This window comes from Cyanistes caeruleus, chromosome 1 (assembly GCF_971803275.1).
Source record: "Cyanistes caeruleus chromosome 1, bCyaCae1.hap1.1, whole genome shotgun sequence".
NCBI classification, from domain to species: domain Eukaryota; kingdom Metazoa; phylum Chordata; class Aves; order Passeriformes; family Paridae; genus Cyanistes; species Cyanistes caeruleus.
In genome coordinates this window covers 135,020,285-135,039,086 of record NC_141701.1, presented here as the reverse complement: position 1 = coordinate 135,039,086, position 18,802 = coordinate 135,020,285, and the positions used below count along the sequence as shown (strand labels likewise).

The 18,802-nt window shown below is 56.5% G+C and overlaps 2 protein-coding genes across 2 annotated transcripts in view; both read right to left on the bottom strand.

Annotated features, from left to right (window-relative positions):
* Positions 1-18,802, bottom strand: part of MSRB2 (methionine sulfoxide reductase B2) — a 44,516-nt gene that overhangs the window by 6,941 nt on the left and 18,773 nt on the right. The gene's annotated exons all lie outside the window — the stretch shown is intronic.
* PTF1A (pancreas associated transcription factor 1a) lies at positions 2,545-3,935 on the bottom strand. The gene is made up of 2 exons (XM_086868073.1): positions 3,204-3,935; positions 2,545-3,088 (listed from the first exon to the last, which is right to left on the bottom strand). The coding sequence occupies exons 1-2, from the start codon at positions 3,826-3,828 to the stop codon at positions 2,886-2,888; spliced, it is 828 nt and encodes a 275-aa protein (XP_086724199.1). The 5' UTR covers positions 3,829-3,935; the 3' UTR covers positions 2,545-2,885.

The window sequence follows — 18,802 nt, the reverse complement described above, 5'->3', positions numbered from 1 at the left end:
GTTGGGGTTTAGGGTTTTTGTTTCGTTTTGTTTTTTACAGAGGATTGTCGGTTTCGGTAATTAAGTCGTCTTTACACCTGGAGCATCACGAGTGATGCTGGTTCCGGAAGCACAGCATCAGCCCGCACACCTAGACCCCGCACCTCCCTCCTGTGAGACTGCGGGAAGCGAACTGCCTGCAAGTGCCTTTAACACTCCCTCCTACCCCAAGCGGGGCTGAGGGTTTCACCCCCGCTTTTGTTCTCTTCTCCCCTGCTTTCCAGCTCCCGCGGGGCTGCGGGCAGCGGCCGAGGGAGGCGGGACAGTCCCGGCTCCCGGGCGGGCCTCCCCCGCCTCCCCGGGCCGCCGTCGGGGCAGTGCTGGCGCGGAGGGGTGGCCCCAGGGGAGCCGGCTCGGAGCTTCAGGAGCAGAGCGGGGGCTCTGGGAGCGGGGCAGGGAGGCGGGGAGCCGCTGCCCCCGGGGCCTCGGGGGGCAGCGCTGGAGGGTGCAGCTCCCGGCCGCGGGGAGGAGGGGACAGGCGGTGGAGAAGCGGCTTTGCGTGGCTGTCAGTCACGCCTTCCCCACGCTGCTCCGGACCGCGGCCAGCCGTGTTCCCCACCAGCAAACCCCCCAAAGCTGCCGCAAAAGCTGCGAGCCGGCGTTGCGGGAGCCGCCGGGTCCCGCCGGGCCGGGGGACCTGCACAGGCGGTTCCCTCCTGCCCTGTGCGGCGGATTTTGTCGCAGGAGCGCGGCGCTGGGGTGAATGGATGACGAGTCAGTCAAAAGGAGCTGTCAGTCTCTTTGAAGATTGCGTTTAAAGGGACTTGCCAAGTCAAGACGGGAGAGTGACAAGATAGAGACCCTGGTGCTTTACATGCGAAGGCCGGCTCTTCCGCTTCATCTGCACCATACTAAAGGATGTGTTGAAGCATTGAATCACAAAAAAGTGGCACGCCAAAGAAAAGGTGCCACATAACAATGATTGTAGTGTTTTAATTGTGGGGGATCGCATCACCAAAGCCAATTGAGACGAACGAGGCTATACACAGAAGGAAACGGTACAACACTTCCATAACTTATAATTAAACTGAAGTCCGACTAACATTTGACTTTCTAATGAGTGTAATGAGATTACATGCCTGATGGAAGCATTTGTGAAAAAGCGACTTTCTGTGTTTAATGAGGTCCTAATACAGGACAAGATCGAATTATAGGTCGGCTCTTTTTCTCTCAAAGAGCTCCGTTTAAGTTCAATGACACCGGTGCCGCCCGCCTGCCGACGGATGGGGCGAGGCTTGCAGCCGGTCAGCCCCGCCGCAGCCCGGAATCTCACGAAAACTGACCAAATAAATAAGCAATAACCCCCCCACCCAACCCCCGCCCCAGCCCAGCCTCGGCGTGTTTGTGTGTGTAAGTAGCTCCTCTAATTGCTATTGGAATAGATCCATGCCATCCGCGCTAGGGAACTAAATGTGTTTAACTAGGTTAATGCAATTAGCATGTATGCAACATATTGCTCCCACTTCGCGGTAGTTTTTTTTGGGGGGGGGGGGGGGGGGGGGGAAGGAGAGGGAGCGACGTACAGTAAATGATAAGTTGTAATTATAACTTGGCTCACCCGGGCCGTTCCCATCCGCCTGGGCACCGCGCGGGGACAGCTCTGCTCCGGCCGCGGGCCGGGCTGGGCATCTGGGACTCTGCCGGGGGCTGAGCCGTCGGGGCTGAGCCGCGGGTGCCACGGGAAAATCAGCACCTGCGGCGTCCGGCCGAGCCCCCCGCCCAAGCCCCGGGCCTCCCCCCCGCTCCCGCAGGGAGCATTTGCAGCCCCCGGCCCGACCGGCCCCTGCCGCCCCCACCCCTCGGCCCCGGGCAGGTGCAGCCCAGCCGTCCCTTCCGCAGCCAGGCACGCCGAGCTGGAGCTACCAGAGCGGTTCTACCACCAGTTGCACGATGGCTTTGCCATCCCCCTATCCCCCCCGCCCCAGCGGCAACCCCAGGAGGAGCGTGGGGTCTGTTTCCCAGGCGCGGCCGGGGGAAGAACCGCGGAAGACTAGGGGCAGCCGGCAGAGCCCCAAGCCTGCCCGGTCCCCAGCCTCATCCTTCCCTCCCCGGCGACTTTCAGAACAGCTTTGTACAGCTCCGGATAGCGCGCCCATTCCCATGGCGGCGGGGTCAGGGGCACAAGGCGGGGGACACACGCCCACCCTCTCAAGGTTTGTGTTTGGGGGCTCGGATCTTCCAGCTGGAAACCACAAGCAGCGCTGGGACATTGAAAGGAGGGGACCTTCTAGAGATAGACAAAGACATCAGTTGGAAGCACTTCAGGAGAGGACGTCAAAAGGGGTGGAGAGAAGGCGAAAGTGTGTCCCCGCCCGTCCCCGTCCCCCCGGCGCTATAAGAGCAGCCCGAGCCGGCGATGGGGCAGCGGGGCCAGCGTCTGGGCCTAGGGTGCCACTGGGTCTCGGGGCTCACCCCGCCTGGAGACTGCACCAGGCGTTCATTGCAAGGCTTCCTCGGGGTGTGGTGGGGCTCTCCGAAGCCGCTACCAACAAATATACTGCTCCACAACGTACAATTCGGGTTTATTATCAACAAAACACAAGGAGAGTCCACGTGCGGCAATAAATTATTTTCACGGGTTCTAGCATATTTCCCCCATAAAAAAAAAAAAAAAAAAAAAAGTGCTGGTGGAAAAAACCTATTGCATATCTTTAAAAAATCAAGATAAATTATATAAATTATATATTCAAAACAGACGATTCTACCTCATTATTACTACTTCGTAATAAATACATAAATAAAGTTGATTGCCCTTAGAGTCTGAATCTTAAATTACATTTACAATATAGGTCTCTACATACAGCATGTACAGAGCGGGAGGGGGCGGGGACCACCCGCGCGGCGCCTCACGCCACGTAGTCGAAGGGGGGCTCGTTCTCTATGTCGTTGACGGAGGGTTTGTTGTTCACCTTCCGCGGGTCCTCGGGGGTCCACACTTTGGCTGTCCGGATGATGTTTTGTTCCTTGAGCTGCTTTTCATCAGTCCACGACAGCGAGTGACCGGCCAGAGGGGGGAGTCCGTAGTCGGGGTCGCTCGGGGAGGGAGATCCTGGAGGGCAGGAGGGAAAAGGAAGGCAGGGGGTTATTGCCGGGGCCGGCATTCCTGCGGAGCGCGGTGCCGGGCCGCGCCGGGACGGACCGTGCCGCGCCGGCCCGCCACTTACTTGTGCCGCGGTGGCAGATGATGATTTTCTTGGGCTGGCTGGGGCTCTCGCTGCTGGAGCTGCGCAGCGGCAGGTCGGACTGCACCAGTTCGCTGAGGAAGTTGATGTAGCCGATGGCCAGGCGCAGCGTGTCCACCTTGGAGAGGCGCTTCTCGTAGGGCAGAGTGGGGATGTGCGAGCGCAGCCCCTCGAAGGCGTCGTTGATGGACTGCATCCGCCGCCGCTCCCGCACGTTGGCGGCCTGCCGGAGCTGCTGCAGCTCCGCCTCGGAGCGCACCCGCCGCCGCCGCTTGGCCGAGCCCAGCGCCTGGAGCCGCCCCCCGGGGGACAGCAGCGCCGCGCCCGCCGCCCCGCAGCATTCGTAGGCGAAGCCGGGCGAGGCGGGAGACGGCGGGAAGGCGGCGGCCGGCGCCGGGCAGCGGTAGCCGCCCTCGGGGTCGCCGCCGTCGCGGTAGTACTCCTGCAGCTGCCGGCTGAGGAAATCCACGTCCGGCTCCAGCAGCCCGTCCGCGGCCAGCACGTCCCGCGGGGGCGGCTCGGAGAAAAAGTCCTCCTCGTCGAAGTAGGGGGGCGAGGAGAAGGAGTCCAGCCCCCCGGGGAAGTGCTCCAGCAACACAGTCTCCATGCTGCCCCCGCTCCCGGCGCGGACGGGACGGGGCAGGGGGGCAGCCCCGCCGGGACGCGCCCGCAGCCGCTGTCGCCGGCCCGCTTGCCGAGCCGCCCCGGCGGTGGCGGGGCCGCCTCCCCCGCCCTGCCCTGCCCTGCCCGCCGCTGTGTGGCGGGAGGCCGGGCCGCGCCGCCGCTCTCCGGGGAGGGGCCGGAGCCGCTGGCGCCGCGGGCCGGCACGCGAGGGGTCTTATAACGACATCCCCGGGCGCGTGCCGCCGGCCGCCGCCGCCAGCCAATCAGGGCGCGCCGGGGGGGCCGGGCCGCCCGCCGGGGGACACCGCGCGCGGCCGGGGGCGGCGCCCCGCACCGGGGCGGGGGGAGCGGCACGGACCCGACGGAGCCCCCGCGGCACGGCCCGGCACCGCCCGGCACAGCCCGGCACCCCTCGGCACAGCCCGGCACGGCCCGGCACGGCCCGGCACAGCCCGGCACAGCCCGGCACCGCCCGGCACCCCTCGGCACAGCCCGGCACCGCCCGGCACCGCCCGGCACCGCCCGGCACAGCCCGGCACCGCCCGGCACCCCTCGGCACAGCCCGGCACCGCCCGGCACCGCCCGGCACAGCGCGGCACAGCCCGGCACCCCTCGGCACCGCCCGGCACAGCCCGGCACCCCTCGGCACAGCGCGGCACCCCTCGGCACAGCGCGGCACCCCTCGGCACAGCGCGGCACAGCCCGGCACCCCTCGGCACCGCCCGGCACAGCCCGGCACCCCTCGGCACAGCCCGGCACCCCTCGGCACAGCGCGGCACAGCCCGGAACCCCTCGGCACAGCCCGGAACCCCTCGGCACCGCCCGGCACAGCCCGGAACCCCTCGGCACAGCCCGGCACCGCCCGGCACAGCCCGGAACCCCTCGGCGCCGCCCGGCACCGCCACAGCCGCTCGCACCGACGGGGCCCGCACGTCGGGCGAGGGGCCCCGGACCGCCTCGGCACCTCTCCCCGCGAACCGCTAGCGAAAGGCGCCTCTTGGCTTTCACATAACCTCCCTCTCGGCACCGGGAAGAGTCCCCCCTGCGCATCTTACCCCCAGCGTTTTTGCCGTTCTCCCGGGACCGCCAGTCCCCGCCGCCAGCAGAGCCGCTGTCAGAGCGGGCATAGGAGGAATCGATGGCGCGGGTTTTTTCTTGGCGTTGGAACTGAGGACAATTCTATCGCAACATCAAAATACATCACGTCAGCTCTTGCGCTCGGCCGTGCATCGATTTTGACCTCGTAGGGCCCCGTTGCGTTCTCCTTTTTCCCACTCCCATTGCCCCTCTCTGGACGATCTCGCTCGGCGGAGGCTCCGTTAATAATTCCCTAACAGACTCTCACTGATTAAAGCCTTAAAAATTCTCACTGGAGTGAAATGGATTACCCGCCAGATTAGGAGAGGATTATCTCTGTCATTAGCGCTGCAATAGTTAGTCCGGCAGAGTCTGTCGAGGTTTATCGAAAGTGACTTTCCAGCGTGCCACCAGCGCTGGCAGAGATCAAACTCCGCGTGGAAACGTACCCGGGTCTATCAGCAGAGCAAGACAGGGCCAGCTCCGGGAAGGTAATAAATGACTCGACTTCAAAGCCGCTGCCATCGCCGTGATAACGGCAGGGAAACGCGTGAGTCACGGGAGGGAACAAAGAGCTTTGCAAGAACCACTTCTTGGAAAGTCCCGCTTGCAGATGGACCAAGCGAAAAAAACGAGAAGGGAGGTCAGAGACCTCTGAGCGAGGTCAGGAACGCGTCCACGCGTGGCCGTGGGACCGCTCCCACCGTCCCGGAAAGGGGACACTAAGGGAGTGTCCCGTTAGAGGGGCGATGTAATGGCAATCCCTGCTCACGTCCACCCGCGATGCGGAACCGGGGACCTCGGAGGAGACTGGGATGAGTGCGGCCGGACTCCTGTTTCCAGTCACGCCCGCCATCCCTCAATCTCTCACCATGCACCACTGCCAAGAGCCAGGTTTCTGGATGCCCATCTCCGCAGAGCTGCGGGCTGTCCCCGACACTGCCTGTGGAAGTGGCACTCCGGGGAAGCGTTCTTGCCCCAGGCAGCTGCTCCAGCTTCCTCTGCCTCATCAGCCCTTCGCCCCTCGCGATCGTTTTCTGCACCGGCTGTCCCAAAACCATCCGCAAGCCTTAGATGCTGTCTCACGAGCGTCGAGTGCGGGCAATAATCCCTTCCCTCGGTTCCCTGGTCTGTGATCGTGCTCGTACCGCTCAGAGCTGCTGCTGCTGGCATTCCTTGCGGCCAGGGCACACGGCTGGCATCTGCCCAGCTAGCTGCCACCGGAGCCTGCCGGGGACCGCTCCGAGGGGCACTGAGCCTCGGCATTCCCAGCCGCAGCTTGGCAGAGGCTTCGATGGCCCTCGGATCATTCTTCCCGAGCAAAGCTGTCCCGTTGAGCCGAAAGACCCACCTGGGAGAACAAACGCGGCTTCGGCACCGCACGAACAGAGATGTTTTCTTTCCCCCGCCCCGGGGCTCCCAGGGGGTCGTGCTGTCCCCTTTCACTGCGGGCATCCCTGTCCCTCCCTTGCCCTCCTCAGCGCTGGCTGGGTTAAATGCTTGGCCACCCCACGGCAGCTGGGTGTGAGGCGCTGGTGGGAGGGCAGGGACCTGTCGTGCCCAGCCCTTGAGGCTGCTGTGGGGGCTGGAGAGTCCGGGAGAGCCCACGGCCACCCCTGCTGCCCCACGGCCCCCCAGGAGCCGCCAGTTCATCCACAGCCGGTCCCACAGCTGCACTGCTCTGCACCCCTGTTTCGTGTCACGTCCAGCAGCCCGGGATCCAGGCCTGTGCACACCCGGGGAACGGGGGCTCAGCTCGCGGTGCCTCTTGTTCTGCTGGGACACACCTGAATGAGAGCCTGGTCTTTCCCCACTTTGGCCCCGTGCAACGCAGAAGAATCTCCTTTCTCAAAAGCAAATGGACTTGAGTGCAGCTAGGGAATGATTGCTACGGGTGGAGCACCATAGCCAGAAGCACAAGTATAAATCTGACACATACCGTGCATCCCTGTCAAATCCATCTCACACCGCAAAACACACGGAAAATAAAGAAAGCGAACCCCTAGCAACACTGAGGTGATTTCGGGGGAATTTCCTGGCCACAGAGCTGGATCTGTTCCCTCCCTTGCATGCCCAGGGAGTCATCACCCATGGCGTGGTGAGTCTTTGCTCCTGCCACGTTCTGGCTGGAGTCGGACACTTGAAAGCCGATGAGCAAACCACGTCGAGCAGCCCGTGACACCACTGCTCCCACTCGAGACACGCAGACCCACACGCACACATTCATAGCCCACCTTGCAATGTTTCCCTAGGTCAGGCAGGCTACGTGCCTCCAAATCCTGAAGGGGAGTAACATCCCCAAATAGGCTGTTTTCCCCAAAACCTCTGCCACCAGCCTTCTCCCAGAGCAGCATTTTGGCCACGGTGTGTCCCTATCCTCGAGAGCGTGACAAGGCGCCAGGGTCCCTCTCGTTAATACAGTGGCAAAGCATCTTCCTGACAGCCTTAACTGCAGTCTTAAGGGGTAAGAAAGAGGAGAAGAGGATCTCTCCTGTTGACCCAAGCACAAGATGTTCCCAGTTCTGGATAGCCCAGTTCATTTAGCATGCCGGTCTTTCCCCCTTTCCCAGGCCGCCGGTGCCGGTTCGGCTCTGGCTCACGGTAGTACCGTGCAGCCGGGACGAGCCCTGCAGCATTCGGGTGTGAGTGTCACACTGTAGAAGGTGGCACGACACCACCGGGCCACAAAACTCAGGCAGGTAGTCTGGGAAGTCAGTCTGTGAGGTCTGTCTGTCCTTGAGAGGCAGCTCCGTCAGGACCGATGGCCAAGGGAGCGTGTTGCAAAGGGAAGCGGAGGGATATTTTGAGAACTCACTGTTTCCAAACTGTTGGGAGCTCAGAGCTTGCCGTGAAACCGGTCAGACCTAGCAGATGGTTGGAAAATTTGGGAGCAGTGCCCCAGGGAGGAAAGGGATACAAGGAGAAGCCCACGACAGGCACGGCGAGCGCTCTACCTGTGCTGCGGGGTGCGCAGGCAATGGCACATCGCTCCCCGGCTCCTCAGCGCTCGATGCGACACCCGACAGAAGCGATTTCCTCGCTGCGCCGAACTCAGCCCTCGCCCCTGCGGCAGCGATGCCTTTAAAGCTGAGTAATTCCAATTTTGTACATTTGCCTTTGGGAGATGAGTACCGTCCCCGAAGGAACCGCCTGAGGTGCGGGAAGGTTCCTCTCGTGTTGCTTAAGATATTACAGAGGGAAATGTGCAAAAACCAGAAACATGTACAAACGGAGCCTGGTCCGTGGCACCGCACTTGGGCCACTGCCCAAACTGCCTTCTTTCAATATTTGTCCAGCACGGATGTCTCACCTGGCCCCGTTCTGCTCTCGGGAAGGACACCTTGCACCACTCTCCAGCAATGAAAATGTCTGAACAGCGCTTGACACTTCGTCACTTCCATTCACCGAGGGCAGTAACAAGTGTTAAGGGGAGGGGGAAGGGGGTGGGTGGCAGCGAAGCACACGCCAAAAGGCGCGACAGAGTCAATGAGCACACGGGAAGCCTGGCTGGCAGCCACCTTTACGGGAAGCAGGACTCGCCAAAGGTGCGGGGATAAGGCGGGACGTGGGGCCATGCAGGGCTGCCTGAGGAGCCTGGCCCACCAGAACTCCCTCCCGACCCTCCGCGGGACCACGCAAAGCCGCGGGGACAATAAGGAGAGGGCGCTGAAGGGACCCGGGGCACACTGCCCTGGCTCCGCCTGGCCCCGCAAAGCAAGCCCTTATCAAGAGATGGGGCCCGACCCTGGCTCGAGAATTTCATCCGTGCGAGGGGCCCCCAGCACCACTGAGAGTCCACAGAGGCTCTTCTCCAGGGCAAGAAGAGCGCCTGGTCCGCCGCCACCGATCACTTCCCGCTGGTAGCGAGGTTTCCCCTCGAGGTGTCCCGGACCCGGAGCTGGGACGGGAAGCGGGGACAGTCGCTCGCCCCGGAGGGGCTGCAAAGCGCACGGCCTCCTGCTCTGCTCTGCGCTTGGCGTGACAGGCTGCCAGTCCCGGCTCACTGAGTGCTCCAGCACGTCGGGCCGAGCCCGAGGGTTGGGGTCCCGGCGGGCTTTGCACCTCCCGGGGCTCTGCCCCGATCGCCACGAACACCTTGGCACACCCGTATCCTGGCCATCTCAGCGGCTGTAGCGTCTCCCCTGGCTCCTGCCCCACGCAGGAACACGGCCCCGCGCGGGACGAGCCGCACGGCGAGGAGCGGCAGCGCTCGTCCTTCCCCCAGCCCGAACCCCCGCGGGCCCTGGGGGAAGAAGCTGCCGGGCCCCCGCCCCAACCCACAAGTGCCCACTTCCACTTTCTGCCACGTTTCACCCAACAGCTGGGAAATGGAAAATGGATAACAGGTGGCCTTAAAGGGGCAGCAGTCCGAGGTGAAGGGGAGAGACAGGTGAGGGGCGGGATCCGCACCGCCTTTTTGTCCAGAGTCGTGTGAAGTATCTCCAAGCTCGTGTGATATTCCAGAATAACGAATTCTGTTTGCTAAAACTGAGGCAAACCCCCAGATCCCCAGAAATGCCCAGGTGTGTTTGCTTTCCCGTCCAACTCTTATTCCTGTATTACCCGCACAATTTTCCCGACTTCTGTTGTTGATCCAATACCCTTCAAGGGGTTCATACCACAGGCAAGGGAAGACCAGTCAGGAGAGTTCCACCTTCATCCATGTAGGCTCTACCCAATATTCTTCTCAAATCATCATACCCACACTGTCAGTGTTTGGTTAAAAAAGAAGTCTGGAGTCCATAAAGTCTCAGTGGAGCAAATTCTGAGCGTGATCCTTTTTTCCCTCCAGATTATAAAACTCAGTACCTCACCTGCTGGGATTCCTTGGTGTGCTACACTTATTCAGAGTTGTAATGTTTGATGGAGAAAGGAAGCAGGAATATTTCAAAAGACGGGACAGAGTTTGCCCAGTTTGCCAGCAAAGGTGTTGTGAGAAGGAAAAGAAAAAAAAAAAAAAAGCCCTACTGCAACTCACGATACAAAGTGGCACTTTACTGAGCAACTTCTAGGAATTTTCTACCACTGAAAGCACAATTGAAATCAAACTTTGTTCGGTGCCACCTTGGGGCATTGTGTTTTTCATGGCAATAAACTTTTACACAACTTTTCTGGTCTGAAGATGAGGCTCGGAGTCCCGCACGCCAGCAGGCACCAGGCAGATCTGAGCTGCCAGGTGCTGGAGACCCAAAACCACCTTGCAGAGGCGTCTGCGGGAGCTCCTTTGCTTCCCGCGGGCCGGCAGAACCTCAGCACCCCCCAGCACCGCCGGCCTTTGTAGCCCAAGCATCCCCGGAGGCAGGTGCCCGGGACCCGGGCGGCTTTCCCGGAGCGGGGACTGGCCCGGGGGGTGCGGGGGAAGCAGAGCAGGCCGCGGAGAGCCCGCCCCTTCCCCCTCCAGCACGTGAAGCCCATAAATAAGGCGAGGAAAAGCTCTCCCCCCTCGGCGGCGCTGGCGGGACGGCGGCCCCACAAAGGCGGCGGGGCGGCCCCGGGCCCTCGCCCGCCCGGCGGAGGAGGCGGCACCTGCGGCCGGGGTCGGCCCGGCTGCCGCCCTCCCCTCCGGGCCGCTACCTGGGCGCTGGGCCCGTAATGCACCATAGCGGGCCGCCTTTCAGGCTCTTTCAAACCGAGATCGCGGAGGTCACCGTGTCTGCAAACCCCCCTCCTTCGGCCGCTCGGGCCGGGGTGCCGGTGCGGCAAGCTGGAGAGCAGGCACAGCCCATGGGAATCCCAACACTTGTGCCGCCGGCTCCCCCGGCCCGCCCTTCTCCCCCCTCCACGTCCCGAGGAACCGCTGAATGTATCAAATGAGCTGCAATCGATCTGCGGGCACGGGAGAAAATCAAATTATATGGTGGGGCTGGGCGGCCGCGGCAGGCAAAAGGTGCGGGCGAGCGGCGGGGCCGCTGCCGCCTTCCCTCCGCCGGAGAGCAGAGGGGCTGCCAGCGCCCACCGAGACCTGCTCGGCTTCTCCTGCCGCTCCCTGCAGGGGCCTGAAAGGCTCGGGTCGCCGGCTGCGAGGGGCTCGTCCCAGTCTCGCTGGACGCCGTTCCCCGGTCGGTACCTCCGTGCCCCGAGGGGACCGACGGCCTCTGGCCGCGCTGCCGGCCTGCGCGCAGGTTCCCCGGCGTGCGGAGCCACGACCGGCTGGGGCAAAGCACGCAGGGGAACGGGATGGGGCGGACCGCGGCGAGGTCGTGCATGAAAGGTCTTCCCTTCCCTTCTGATGCCGGTTTCAGGTCTCTCTGGCAAGGGGAATCAGCCCTTCCCGGCACCGCTGCCGCCGGGCCCGTCCCGCACCTGTGGATCCCGGGGCTCGCCGCCCGCGGGATGCACCGGCCCGGGCAGGAGCGAGCTGGCACCCGCCAGCCTGCACGGGCAGCACCTGCCGGAGCCGCGGGCTGTGAGCACAGGGGTTTCAGACAGCGAGCTCGTACCTGAGCCCCTTTCTCACCCCCCAGACGTGCGCAGGGGGACGGCTCCTCTTGGGAAAAGCCCCGGCGGTTGTCTGCGGTCCATGGGAATCTGGCCACTTGTGCCGGCCGCAGCCGGGAGGGGGCTGTGCTTCCTTTACAAAAAGAGACACAATTAAGCAAAATGCTCAATGAACATTATAAATGATGTGCAATCGCCTCGCAGATTGCTTAGCAAATCAAATTATATGGTTGCTCACGGATGATTTCCATGTTCTTTAAAACGCAAACAGGTACTTTCTGATTCGGGGGGGGAGGAGTGTTGGTAGTTTTTTTCTTAGACAAAACAACAACAACAAAAAAGCGCGGCGCTTTAAAATTGCGAAGCAATGCCACACGCTGAAAGGAGGCTGTGTGAATATTCACGTTCTCCTTTGTTCGCCCCTGAATTTCACAATAGCCCGGGAAGGGCACGTTCACTGCGCTCTTGTAAATTTACCAATCCTTGACTAAAACCGCCAGGCACCTGCTTGGCAAAGCACAAAGCTGCCTACTTTTCCCCCAACAATTTACTGTTTCATCGGCTTCTAAATTGACCCGTCAATAGAAGGGCTAAAAGTTAATATCATTTACATAAATGGAGATGGCCGGGCTCGGGGAGGCGGCAGGGCCGCGGCTGCTGCCCGGCGCTTCCTGCGGGAGCCGCTCAGGTGCGAGCGGGGGCCGTGCCCAGCCTGCGGGGCCAGCCGGGGCTGCCCTGCCGGCCACCGGGAAGCCGGGGGAAAAGGCAGCCACGGTGCAGGGTGGGGGATGTCGGGCGGGTGCTGGTTTTGCAGGACGGGGACGCAGTGACTCGTTTAGTGCAGCGCAGCGGAATGAGACCGCAACAAACCCAAGAGGTCCCCGCAGGGAACGGGCTCCCCTCAGGGGCCGTGACCGCCTCAGAGGCTGGGCAGGCTGGCAGCAGGGGCTGGCTCCCCTCAGGGGCCGTGACCGCCTCAGAGGCTGGGCAGGCTGGCAGCAGGGGCTGGCTCCCCTCAGGGGCCGTGACCGCCTCAGAAGGCTGGGCAGGCTGGCAGCAGGGGCTGGCTCCCCGGGCTGCCCAGAGCCCCGGTAGAACTGTCCCCGGTGCCCTCCGCCCGCGCCCTGCCGTGCGGGTGTGTGGGGTCCCTCCCGTTCCCCGCGGGGAATGTATGAACAGGGCCACTGGAGGAAAGCACTATGTGAAAAGCACGTTTGATAAGGAGTCTCTTATCTTCCGAGACACAAAACCACTCAAGAGAAGGGGAAATGGTTCCTTGAGACCCGGTCCTGAGAGCAGCGCTCTGACGCAGGATCGCTGATTTGAAACACTACCCGAGAGTGTCCCCACAAGTGCGGAAGGGCTCGCTGAAACACAGCGAACACAGCTCGTTCCACAGCTGATGGAACGAACGCTGGCCATTTGCTCCGCGGTGTAACAAGGGCAGTAAGGCTCCCCAGCACCAGCTGGCAGGAGGCGCTGTGGCTTGGCTTCGATTTTTTATTCCTGACCATTTCCAACAACTAAGAGTCCTATCCCAATGGATAACGGGGCACTTCTTCATTCTGTTACGCACCTGTGTTACATCATCAATTCCATAAATAAAACCAGCTCTAGATTAAACAGAAACAAAGCTTTCCAGTCATTGATCCTTTTTGTAGGTTAGAGACTCCATTAATTTTCTATCTTCCTCCCTTGAATTCTTCCTCCCTGGTGCCCATCTGTTCTGGTGTGAGTGCTGGTTCCCATGAAAGATCTAAATCTCCATGGGGCTTTCCCTTAGGTCTATATACACACATCCCTTTTCAGCTCTCACTTTGCCAGGGCAAGAAAAGCAAGCTCAGGATTGGACTTCCCCTTTCTTTATCACTTTTCCTTGCCCTTTTCTCCATATAAATTAATCTGGAATAACCAGAACTGTAATGGTATACAGCTGTCCAGGAGAATTCGCACATCTCCTTGGAGACTGATGTCAGCATTTGCCTTTCTGCCAAAATCCCTCACTTTGTACTGCAAGGGTTGTATTTACCTTTTTCATGGCCATGTTCCTTCAGCAGCTCATGACCACTTTGTTGTTAACTAGTGACCCAAGGTCTTTTTCCTCCTCTTCCTGGCAAGGACTATCAAGACACAGCTATAGCACATGTTCTTAACACACGTCCCTAAAGTGTGACCTCTTAACACTGGATTTCTTTCCTTCTTTGTCTCTTTGATACTCACTGTCCTAGGCTTCTGATGATGATTTTTCAAGCCCCTTCCACGCTGTGATGCCTTTCCTGCTCCATGACTAACAAATACTGTTTTCAATCCTTCTTTTGTTCTACATTTCTTCCTGAAAAATTTTATGTTTTGTTCATAAGAGCAATGAGATTACTATCCTGGGCCATGGCGTAGATTAATGTGTCTAAGAGCTCTTGATGCATTTCCCTCTCTCTCCCTTCCATGAACTTGTCTAATGGCTTTTAAAACTAAAATAATTTTATTAGAAGTATTAGGTACTATTTAGTAGAGCTGAGTTTTAAATTGATGATCCTTGTCTTGGAAAGAGATAAGGCTTAGAGATGCAGGCAAAACCAAAGGCTTAAAAGCGCCTTAAGAGTCCACGTTCCTCCCTGATCTGATAGAATCTCCCATCAGCTACCATCTAGCCTCACAAGTACTTCACAAGGAAATACTCTACATGGTTGATGTTTTATTGAGTAGTCTTGGCTGTAATATGATGTTGAAACTATCTTGATGACTTTTGACAAGAATGTCTGGACTGTCATAGTTGTTCAGCTGCAGGAAACGATTTCTGCTGCAGATCCCTCAACCCCCATTTCTAAATGCAGTTATGGTTTTGTCCAGCCCAGTTAGACATTTTTGGGCTCCCTATTGGGCCTACTGGTCCTCTCCTACATTCTTTGTTGTTTGTTGATCACCTGCCTCTCACTAGACCAGGAGCCTTGGGGCTGCGTGCCCAGCACCTACAATTTAGGCATTGCAAAACCACATCTCTGCATCCATTAGCCCTGAGGCTTTTATCTTTGTGGCAAATTATTAACCAAGTCAGGGACATGAAAAACATCTACACAAGGAGATGCATTTCCTTTGGAAGTTGTCCACACATTGAAAATACTGTTTTACTTAGCCTGGTAGCTCTTCTCCTGTGCTCGCTTCCAGGAGGCATGGGAGAACATTGTTCATTCCACTCTGTGAAAAACTTTCTCACAACAAGGATTGTTTTCATGTCTCCTGTGAATTATCTTTTCCTGAGACTAAGCAAATCCATATCCCTTCAAGTGTGCACTTTTTAAACATATTAATATTTTTATGGTGTTTGCTGCTAATTTCCCTGTAGCAGTTCTTCAAGTGTAGTGTCCAGTGGACACTGTACTTAGGCTAAGCCTCACCAGTGCCAAGTAGAGCAGAATAATTACCTCAGTGTTTTACCCAAAACACTGCTGTTAGTGTACCCTCAAAATGACATTTGTTTTTCTGCATCTGCATTTTGCCTAGTGCATAGTTCACAACAGCCAGCTGATCCATTCCTGCACCACTGCTGCCTTATCAGTTTGTGCTGGTTTTGCAGTTATTCTTCATTTCATGAATCATGCATTTGATCCATCTTTTCTCCCAAGATTGCATTTTGTACTTGTCTTATTACAGTGCAGTTTATTGATTTCAGGCAAGCTCTCCAATCTGTGAAGATCAATGTGAGTCCCAATCCTGTTCTCCAAATCAACCTCTCTCAGCCAGTGCTCTCAGCACTCTCTTTCCCTGTAGCTTATTTATTGTTGAAAACATTGAAGCTGCAACAGACACCTGCAGCACTCCACTTGGCATATCCAGCTTCGACAGTGAACTGTGGATGAGCACTTTTGTATGATTTAAATATTATAAGCTCATTCCAATCCCTATTTTATTTACATCTCATTAAATGGTTTTGTTTATAAGAAGAGTAAAGGCTTTGGACATTAACAAAGTTGACATATATTATGTCTATGTTTTACACACTGGGCTAATTAGTTCTTCAAATAAGGACAGTGAATTAATTTGAAGTGATATGTTGATTAATCCATGCCGATATGTTTTACTGCCTTCTTATCACTTATGTGCTTACAAATTGATTAATAATTGACTCTCATTATCATGGTTACGCTGATGGATTTATACTTCCCAGGACCCTCTTTGCTCTTTTTTAGGCTTGTAAACACAGGCCTTGGGCATCAATGTGCTCAAGCAAGTCACTTAGGGTGTGAGTCCTCATTAACTTCATCCAGTCAAGAGATGGACACTAATTAGGAGAGGGATTCAGTCCCTCACACAGAGCAATGACATACATGGGCTAGTACTGTGTTAAGTACTACATAGTGTCCAAAACCTGGGGCTTGCAGGTATGACACAGAATGAACAGGAGACCTGTACTGTTCTGGGGGCTCAGCTGGAACTTTCATGCAGGCTATGAATGTGGGATACCCCAGAACATTCAGAACGGGATAGGATATCTGCATCTATGTTCAAGTTACTTTCTTCCTAAGTATAAGGTGTTCATTATTAGTCAAGGGGAAAAATGGATGCAACAAACCACCCTCAGGAGGGAAGGTGGAGTCTGGTGGCCATTGAAGATGCCACTCTTGGTTCACTGGCAACAGAAGGAACTGGAACAATTTACTTGCAAGTTAAAGGACTAATATTTAGGCAGCTACATGTTTCTCAAGGCATGCTGCCATTTAAATGATTCAAAAGCCTAGCAAGAGTTTTGAAGCACTCAAGCTCCTCTCATTCAATCTGATTCATACTTAGTGTGGCTGATTTTACAGCACTACTGAGGTATGCCATGTAGGAAGCTAATTACTTTAAATTACTTCTAGACAATCTTTACACACTTATAGGTCTCTAACAACTATGAAGAGAACCTGCACTGTTTAAACTTTAGCTTGGGTGTTTTTGTTGATTCGGAGGAATCCAGGGTTTTATAGCTCAGCCCTACCTATTAAATGCAGAAAACAGCCTTTCACTCACTATCAGGTGAGGATAACCAGAGGAAAGCTTGCAGGGCACTTTGATCTGTGGTAACAGAGCCACATGCACCCAAGGCAGATGCATTCAGTAGTACAGACTGCGAAGCTGTAAATTTGCATGAGCTGGGGTAACACCTCCATCCAAATCTACAGACAGGACAGAGGTGGCAAGACATGCCTAACATAACAATATGCAATCCACATATGAAATAAATTTGGAAAACAGTATCATATCAGAGGACAAATTTATTTATTTTTTTAAAAGTATTTTTGTTACCAAAACTCTCAAGACCTCTTCTGGACATAGCTAGTCCCAAAGCTGTGTGAGCACTGCAAATGCCCTGCATGCATACAGTCAGGCTCATCTGATATACAAAGTCTTTATGATCAATTATAGCTTAATGAATGAATGAATGAATGAGTAAGTGACATGGAATATGTGTGAGAAAAGCATAGCTTGAGAAAGCAGCTTCTCCATCATCTGTGCCTTTATTTGCAAGCTGTCAGAAACCTGTAGGAGAAGTTCCACTGCCAGTATCTTACAGGCTGTTTGATTTAATCCATGCCTGCATCGGCTTCCCAATAAACAGAGCCAGCAAGGACTTATCAGATCCAAATGAGCTGCTGCAATTTCCCACCGCAGCATGGGGACTGAACCTGAATTACCCTAGGCCACCTGTCCCCCCTCACTACTGCAATGTACAGTAGAGGGATTTAGGCCTTATTTGTAGTCTTTTGTCTGCAGCCTCGTTGTTTGGGTGGGGCTGCACCTGTTCATGGCGAGTGGGAATCCCTTAATTATGGCTGTGGGACTGGGCAGTGAGAGCTGGCCCTGAGCACTGGCACACAAAGGCTTAGGGCAATGCGTGTGAATTCAGTGCCCTCTTTCTGCCATGCCAGCATTTGTTGCAAATCCTCCATAGGTCTTCACGGCTCAGCTGCATTCCCAGGGCTTCTGCCTGGTGTTTCACACACCAGATTGTCCTCTCTTCAGAGGGCAGAGATGCTGCCTCCCTTTATTTTGGATCCCTGGGGACTGCAATAGTTTAGGAAAAGCAGCCAAGAGACAATAACATATTTTTGATTCTAACATTTGATTATAACATTTGATTTTGATTATAACATTGCCAGTTCTTTACTGTTATCAGATGCAAATGGAGTTTACCTGGTGATTTCTTTGAAGAGTCGTGTTAGTAACAATAGCTGGACAGAGCGAGAGCAGCCCTGCCCAGAGGGGCTTGGGGGTGCTGGTGGGTGAGAGGCTGGACATGACCCAGCCACGCACACTCACAGCCCAGAAAGCCAAACGTGTCCTGGGCTGCATCAAAAGCAGTGTGGGCAGCTGGTCAAGGGAAGGGATTCTGGCCCTCTATCCCACTCTGTGAGACCCCACCTGCAGTGCTGCTTCCAGTTCTGGAGTCCCCAGCTCAGGTAGGACACAGACCTGTTGGAGCAAGTCCAGAGGAGGCCATGAAGTTTTTTAGAGGGATGGAACACATCTCCTGTGAGGAAAGGCTAAGAAAATTTGGATGTTCAGGCTGGAAAAGAGAAGGCTGATTTTATTGTGACCTTCCAGTACCTGAAGGAGTACAAGAAAAATGGAGAGAGACTATTTACAATGGCAGGTAGTGTTAGGACAAGAGAGAATGGCTTTAAGTTGACAGTAGGTTTAGTTTAGACTTTATGAAGAAATTATTTACTGTAAAGATAGTAAGGCACTGGAAAAGGTTTCCCAGAGAAGTTGTGGATGTCCCATCTCTTGATGTGTACAAGGCTGAATGGAGCTCAGAGCTACCTGGTGTAGTAAAAGGTGTTCCTGCCCATGACAAGAGGGCTGGATCCCTTAGGTCCTTTCGAACCCAAACCATTCTACAATTATACAACCCCAGTCTCTTCCTTCACTCATTCCAGCGACCTGCTGAAACCCCTGTCCATGCCACATCACTTCAGTGGGTACCTCATTCCCTTTTTCCCACACCCTGTGCCTGGAGTCACCATCTTTTGCTCCTTCTTCTCTTTCCCTACCCAAGATTTGCCCCTCTACATTTAAAATGTTACTGTCTCTCACCAAATGCCAGCAATAAAGATGCCGATGGCACTACCAGCCTCTGCTTTTTAATTCCAGAGGCAAATGCCACACAGAGTTCTCAAGACTATAAATAAGTTTGTGCCTGGATTGCGCTCCGGGATGGAAGTGTGACCTGTTCAGAAGGAAACTATGATGTACCTGACTGCAAAAACAGACCAAGCTTCCGTTAAGTGTGAACACAGACATCCCCAAAACTCACAACGCAATAATTTATTCCACTTTTTTCCAGGCCAGCTCTCCAGATTCCCCACAGGAAAAGCCGGCCGGGAGCGGGAGCCTCGGGGCTCTGCCGCCACCTCGTGACGCCGCTCGGAGCCGGCCGGGAGGGGCCTGGGATGGCTCCACCGCCT

Coding starts and splice junctions, on each gene's coding strand:
- PTF1A (XM_086868073.1), bottom strand. CDS start 3,828: ATGGAGACTGTGTTGCTGGAGCACTTCCCCGGGGGGCTGGACTCCTTC. Junction 3,089..3,203: donor CATCTGCCACCGCGGCACAA/GTAAGTGGCGGG, acceptor CCTGCCCTCCAG/GATCTCCCTCCCCGAGCGAC.